The sequence below is a fragment of the Chaetura pelagica genome, unplaced genomic scaffold, assembly GCF_000747805.2.
Source record: "Chaetura pelagica isolate M959 unplaced genomic scaffold, ChaPel_1.0 scaffold79, whole genome shotgun sequence".
Taxonomy (NCBI): Eukaryota; Metazoa; Chordata; class Aves; order Apodiformes; family Apodidae; genus Chaetura; species Chaetura pelagica.
Window position 1 is genome coordinate 5,778,683 of NW_009969339.1, and position 7,487 is coordinate 5,786,169.

General features: G+C 47.9%; 1 protein-coding gene across 1 annotated transcript in view; it reads left to right on the forward strand.

The window, feature by feature from the left end:
• Positions 1–815: 815 nt before the first annotated feature.
• SVOPL (SVOP-like) overlaps positions 816–7,487 on the forward strand; it is a 16,432-nt gene continuing 9,760 nt past the window's right edge. The window contains exons 1-6 of the mRNA XM_010005872.1: positions 816–894; positions 1,963–2,054; positions 3,083–3,181; positions 3,635–3,706; positions 3,810–3,934; positions 5,394–5,457. Coding sequence (XP_010004174.1) covers positions 816–894; positions 1,963–2,054; positions 3,083–3,181; positions 3,635–3,706; positions 3,810–3,934; positions 5,394–5,457 — 531 coding nt within the window. The remainder of the gene's footprint in view (positions 895–1,962; positions 2,055–3,082; positions 3,182–3,634; positions 3,707–3,809; positions 3,935–5,393; positions 5,458–7,487) is intronic.

The following is a 7,487-nucleotide window of genomic DNA, read 5'->3' on the forward strand; positions in this document are numbered from 1 at the left end:
GAAAACTTGTGGATTAAAGCAAGTGATGTGCTTAATCCCTGCCCTGGGATTTCAGATGAGCTTTTCTGACCTAGAAAAGTGGCTGTGATCAGGCAAATGGATCTGGAGCTGAAAACAGAAATGCCTGCAGAGGAAGCCAGCTCTCCCCTGGTGCAATCCAGAGCTCATGGCTGTGTTTCTTGCTGACCTGAGAGGATGAGGATTAGCACAGCGGGGGGGGTAGTGGCAGGTAGAACATGGGGTCAGGTTTGCAGCAGTGGGAAGCACCGTGCTGGCAGGGTGCAGGCTGGGTGAGGAAGAGTCTGGTACTTGCCTCTTGCTGGCCATGCCATCCCAAGGCAACCGGAGTTAAGGGTGTATGCTGAGAGACCCAAGGGGCACCAATTTCTGCCTCCATCAGGGGCAGCCTGCTGCCAGTCATGTATGTCTTGGCCCTTGGACATGCAGCATCTTTTGGCTGCCTCTGTATTTAACTCACCTTCGAGCTGGGGAAGTCATACATGTTGTCTTGTGTTAGCAGGTCTCCAGTCTTCCCTAAGGTTGTCTCTGGACTTCCATTTAAAATATCCAGTGCAATGCAGTGACTTAACTCTGTCAGTTCATCTGACTTGTCTTGTAATTTCTCTATGTATTTTTCACAAAGCACATTCTGGGAAGGGACCTGCCTGAAACAAACCCATGTTTGAGCGTATCTGAATGTTTTCACTCCAGTGCTGGATGCTGCTTTGCTGTCTTATTGCTCAGATGGTTTTGTGACTGTCCAGAGTTTTTACTGTTAAATCCCACAGTGACAGTGGACCCCAGCAGGAGCTGAGATGGCCACCACACCAAAAGAGGCGGAAAATGCTGTTGGCTTGGAGGAAATCCACACGGAGAGACAAGAACCACCAAAAGGTGAGTTCGTAATGGCAGGACTAGAAATTTGCGCCCTCATTTAGCCACAGTAGAGGGAGGGTCCCCAGTCCTGACACTCCAGATACCTAAAACCTCTACATGGTGCTACAGGAATCAGCTTCATACTGCTCCTTTCCCATCACAGCTACCAGAATGCAACCTATGGTGGTAGGAAGAGCTGTCTGCATTTTTCCCAGGATCCTGCTTTATGTAAACATTTTCTTATATCTGTAATTCAAGGATTCTTTAATTTTGGATATTTTGTTTTTGAAAATAGCAATGTATTCTATTTCAAAAGCATTTTAAACTGAAAACATGTAGAAAAGCATAAACCAAAAAGTTCTGCATCTGCAAGAAAACCCCATATTCTCCTGAAATCCTGTAGGGAGTTCTGTTTCATTTCAGATGTAATGTTGATGGGTTTGAGATTACTTAGTTGGGAGAAAAATAGCCTGACAGAAAAATTTATGCAGCTATGACTTCACCTAAATAAGAGCTTAAAAGTGTACAAATACTGGAAGCTTTTTGCCAGGTCTGTTTATAAAGCCATCCCAACCCTGACCTTGAGATGCTGTGTTTTCTCCTGAAATAGGGAGAAAAAGTCAGGAATAAAGGCTTAGAAGATGCAACTGAGCTCAGAGTCCCTGTCTCTGCTCGTCTTGCAGGGCTGGGACCTGAGGCAGCCCTCAGCTCACACCACCCATGCTGTGAGTGAGCTTGTACCCCAGGGGTGCAGAAGGACTCAGCCTCATGGCTGTTTGAGCAAGGGGAGGGAGTGACCATTGCCCAGATGCAATCTCAGCCATGGGTTTCAGCAGCAGCTGGAGTAACTCAGTACAAGGCTGTTCTTCCCCCATGCCCATCCTGCCCTTTCCTCCACTGGCTGCTGTTTCAGCAACCCCCTGATATGCCCAGCTACCAGGATGCCCAGTGGTCACACAACTGCTAAATGTTTCCAGCCTTTTTTCTGGTGCAGTCCAACAGTAGCATGAAAACCATTTCAGAAAGAGGGGGAACAATCTGACTGCTTATGTCCTTTTTGTCTCTTTCTTTCTCCTTGGTGTTCAGGGCAGAAGACATTTACAGTGGAAGAAGCTGTGGAAACCATTGGGTTTGGGAGGTTCCACATCTTGCTTTTCCTGATCATGGGGAGCACTGGGGTGGGTATTTGCAGCCATCTGCACTGGCCCTGAAAACCATTCTCCTCATTTTCCTTATTAATGTGCCTTTTTTAATCATGGGCCTATATTGCAGCCCTTTCCTTTCTTTTTTTTTTTTTTTTTTTTTTTTTTTTTTTTTTTCCAGGCACTTTCTCAAGCAGAAGTTATGCTGTTGTTATCTTTAGCCAAAATCAATATTGGCTAGAATTTATATCAGACTTATTCCAGGGCAAAGCTGAGCATGTTGGCCCAGAGCATCCTGGCCTGGCCCCTGCCCTGGTGCACTGACAGGGCACATCTTCAATAGTGCCTGAGGGTTAGATTCAGCTTAATGCCATCCCCAGGGCACCCAAACCCTGCAATCTGGCATGGGAGGCCTGCTCTCCTCTCACCCTTGGCTACCTGAAAAAATACCGAACTGCCAGGGTCTTGGGTTAATTGTCTGATCTGAGAACTGGGGCAAAAGCCTGAAGCCAGGCTGGGGTGAAGACGCACTGGGACCATATCCATGAGGATCACTGTAGGGTCTGCCTGCCTCCATGAGGATCTGCCTCTAGATATATGTAAATGAAAGGCTCATTTCTTAACTGAAGCCAGCTGCTGGGGCAAACAGCCAATGGAGCAATGAAGTTTTTAATCAAAAACAGTTTTAAGAGGTCATCTTCAATACTCAGTTTCACTGTCAGGTACCTAACCAAGCATCTTGGTTTCCAGAGATAGTTTTAAGACCTTTCACTAACCCAGCTGGGTAAGATCCTCCTTTACAAAGGATGAGTCTTTCCAGCTGTCCTAGACACACAATATACCTAGTTATCTGCTTTCTAGCTGCACCTTTCTCCCCTGTTTCCAAGTTTTCACATCTTTCAGATCAGGCTCAGGGTTTAGACCACTAAGGAAGCATCATGGCTTCACAGGGCTGTTTGGACATGGTGGAACTGCCATGGCTCCAGGCTTGGTAGGACTAAGGGGTTCCTCTGTGGGCTCCTTGTGTCTTCCCTTCTTGCTAATGTGCACACTCATTCCTGAAGGTGGCTGAAGCCATGGAGATAATGCTAATAGCTGTTGTGTCACCTTTCATCCGATGCGAGTGGCAGCTTCAAGACTGGCAGGTGGCTTTAGTGACAACGGTGAGTGACTTGTATTCCCTCCATGCAGGTCATCTACTACATGGACATTGTCCAGGGTTCTCCCATGGGCTTTGTGAAGTACATTTCCCAGTAGACCAAATAAATTCCTAGGGCCTCCTCTCAAGGACAAGAACCATACCACAACTCTAGAAAACTAGAAAGCAAGATGATGTGACTGCATGACCTTGCCCAGAGCTGTAATGCCAAACCAAGTCCCCAATTCCATATTCTTACTTTGAAGTCTTTGCAATCCAGCCCTCAACTTTGGGGTTTGAAGCAGTGAGTACCTACATGGAGGAAGTAAATCCCTTAAAGCCACCTCACTCATGGTTGTGGGTGCTGAGGTTCATCCCGCTACTTGGAAAGCTATCAACCAGCTCACACTGCAAAGAGCAGAGCTGCCTGGTGCTGCTGGGAGTGAGATCTCCACAGCTGTGTCTCACTTCCACTTAGATGGTGTTTTTTGGCTACATGGTCTTCAGCATAGCACTCGGGCTCCTGGCTGACAGGTATGGTCGCTGGAAGGTGAGTGAGCACCAGGGGCTGCACATCCTTTTCCTGAGTCTGCGGGAGCCATGCACCTGATTGAGCCTGTGTTTTGATGACTGTAATGTTGCTCCTTTTGCAGATTCTGCTGCTCTCATTCCTCTGGGCAGCCTATTTCTCCCTGCTGACCTCATATGCTCCATCCTACATCTGGTTCGTGTTCCTAAGGGCCATGGTAGGCGGTGGCGTGTCGGGCCACGCACAAGGGTAAGGCAGTGCTTTCCTCCCCATGGCAGGGGCACCTGCAAGCCAACCTTCATGAGGAGATTAGCAGAGGTGCTCACGGACCCAGAGGGGCTGAGGTCCCAAATTTACAGCAAGAAAAGCCCTTTGGCTCATTTTGGCTGAGCCTGGCAGGGTGCCCAGTTTCCCCTGCGCTGAGCCAGATCAGCCATGGCTGCTCAGTGACCTGCAGGAGATGGTGGGGAAGGGGCCTCTACAGGGGCTGGAAGTAGAAAGGGGAGCAAATTCCCATACCATATTGAAACAAAATGCCATTCTGTAATTTCACTGAATCCCGGTCAATTCATCTAAATTGTAGTTCCCAAGGTCTCCTGAGCCCAGGAATAGAGAGGGCAGCTGGTTTACGTTAAGCCTGTGACAGAGGGATTATCAAGAACATGTATTATAAAAACAATTAGACAGGTAACAGATGAGCAAAGGCTGCTTCCTCATAAAAAAGTCACAACAATTCTGCTTAAGTAGCAAATTCTTCTTGAACTGATGTAAAACATTCCCACTTAAATGAAACTTTTTGGCCTGTTGGAGCAGACAAGGGGGATGTGCCGGGAGAGAGGAGAAGTTTGCAGTATTAACAACCACATTTCTAGGGGCCTGACAAAAAAGATTTTTTATTTTGACTCTTTCAAGGAAGCAAATGCAACATTTCAGCATCTTCTGTGGTTCCTCACAGCCTGGTCGCTGACCATGCAGGAAAGCATAAACCTGGTCACATTGACCCAAGAACCCTGTGCTGAAGTGAAGGACAGAAGGGTGCTTTTGGGAGAACACACTCTTCACTCGGGCTGTGCATCTGCTGAGCTCCCAGGCCTCCCTCCCTTGCAGGAGAGCCCCTGGTCCCTGGCCACAGAGCTTGCTAATGAGCAGAGGAAACTGCAGATTCTATAAGACACTTCAGCATCTGAGATAGGAGCCAAGATTTCCAGCCAAGGAAGCACAACTCACACCTGTGAGCCTGAGAGATGCCGGTGCCAGACCCTCCCCCAAGGACTATCCAACCATTTGATAAAAAATAGGACTGTTTATTTAATGACAGGAAAAATTATTCACTAAAAGCTGTCTGCTTCTGCAAACGTACTCTGCATCTGTGCTGGCACCTCAGTCACCCCACAGGACCTTCCTGTAGGTTTCCTGGTGCACAGGTTGCAGTGTTTACCTGCTGTATCCTACAGACATGCCTGGAGGGGATTTTGCTGTGCATCTCTCTTGAGTGTAATTTGGTGCCTGCCCAAGTTCAAGGTGTATTAAGCAGGGCTCCCCCAACTTTGGGTACTCACTGGAGGAAGTGGGTTGGTACTCTATACAGGCAGCAACGTTCAGCACTGACTGAGCTGAGCTGAACTGCTACTTGATGAGTATAGAAATTCTCTTTATTGCTGTATTTCTGCTTTCTTTTTTTTTTTTTTTTTTTCCTCTTTTTCTCTAGGCTTATCATAAAGACAGAATTTTTGCCCACTAAATACCGAGGATACATGTTGCCCTTATCTCAGGTAAGAGTGAGCATGTTACTGTTTCTTCTAGCCCCACAATCTGGGAGATTTGTTCTTATGCTGTTTGGAAACCAGATCTCCAGCACACCAGCCTTACTCCCAGAGCATTCACACCCATCTTAGTCCAAGCACGTGCCTGCTGCCTCCTGCACCCTGCAGCACGGCCTCTGTGTTGTTAAGGATGTACATGGCAGCTGCCTGCAGAAGAGAAGCCCTGTGTTCTCACATTGTTGGATGCTCCAGACATTGCATGGGGACTTTGAGTGATGGCTGACACCTGGCCTCTTGGTTGCCCTGTCAATAACTCCACTGTCTGCTCTAAAAGGGACAGTGCCAATGGGTTTTCCAGCAAGCCCTGGGGCTAGCGGCACCACCAGCCCCCTCTGAGCCTGGCCTCAGCCCTCCTGTTTTTGGGGGGTGTTTGTTGATGAAAAGCTCAACATGAGCCAGCAATGTGTGCTTGCAGTCCAGAAAGCTGACCATGTCCATGACCAGCAGGTTGAAAGAGATAATTCTCCCCCTCTAATCTTGTGAGACCCCACATGGAGTACCGTGTCTAGTTCTGGGCAACCAGCAAAAGAAGGACGTGGAGCTGTTGGAGTGAGTCCCGAGGAGGGTCCCAAAGATGATCAGAGGGCTGGAGCACCTCTCTTATGAAGACAGACTGAGAAAGTTGAGGTTATTCAGCCTGGAGAAAAGAAGGCTCCAGAGAGACGACATAGTGGCCTTCCAGTACCTGAAGGGTGCTACGGGAAAGCTGGGGAGGGACTTTTTACAAGGGCTTGTAGTGATAGGATGAGGGGGAATGGTTTCAAATTGGAAGAGGGTAGACTTTAGTTAGACATTTAGTGTGAGATCAGTGAGACACTGGAACAGGTTTCCCAGAGAAGCTGTGGCTGCCCCCTCCCTGTAAGTGTTCAAGAGCTGGCTGAATGTGGCTTTGAGCAATCTGGTTTAGTGGAAGGTGTCCCTGCCCATGCAGGGGCGTTGGAACCTGCTGATCTTTAAGGTCACTTCCAACCCCAACCATTCTGTGATTCTATGATTAATAAGGTGACTCCTGGATGAGGTCCTAATCTCTACCTCTCCCTGTGCCTGCACAGGGCTTTGCATGTCACAGGGCTAGCATAGTCCCACATTAGTCCTGAGACATGCTGGGGGGGTTGTGACCACTTGCTGGGCAAAGACCACAGCAAGTGTGACTGAGGTTGCTGCTTACTCCAGATTTCTGCAGTGGGCACTTGCTGCATGTGAAAATGATCTGCAGAGGGACACAAATTGATCTGACTGTTGACCAGAAGTGTTTGTATATGGTCCTGGTGGCAGGGATAATTTGCTTTTCATTGCTGCCTTTTTGATCCCAAGGCTTCATTACCAAAGTGTCATCAGAAACAGAAAGGTTTATAAAAAAGACCAATCTTCTATTCCTCCCCAGCATTGTGTTACTTCTGCCCACAGATTACTCCTTAACTTGCTGTGGGTTTTATGTATTTGTGCTTTATGTTGGCAGAGCTTGCTTAGGTGGTCCTCTGGAAAGGGACACGTCTCCTCCTGTCAACAAGGGAACTTAATGGAGGGACTTGCAGAACAGGGGCCAAATTCTGTATTGCTATAACTTGGCATTGAGTCCACTGGAGACTCACCAACTTCCAACAGCAGGGATGTGGCCCAATTTTGCGTTCAGTGCTTGTTTCCTTGCAGAGATTTAGGCAAGATGAAAATTCAGGGACATGGGCTTTAACAGAGAAGGAACTGGACGGACAAAAAATGTGGCTTCAAGTACAATGGGAGCCACAGCAAGTTACCTGTTTTCATCTGGAGCTAGTTAAGACTATCTTCAGCCATCCCTCCCCAGATCCTTGTCTGTATCTCCTTTCATCCAACTCAAGCTCAGCTTCTCAAACAGTTGCAGGATGGCTCAGTTTGAACCACAGCATTCCCCAGCACAGATCCCCACCTGTCTGTGGAACCAAACCAGAGGGGGGAAAATAAATCATTGCCCTGCGTTCATGTTTTAACTCCTCTCTTTC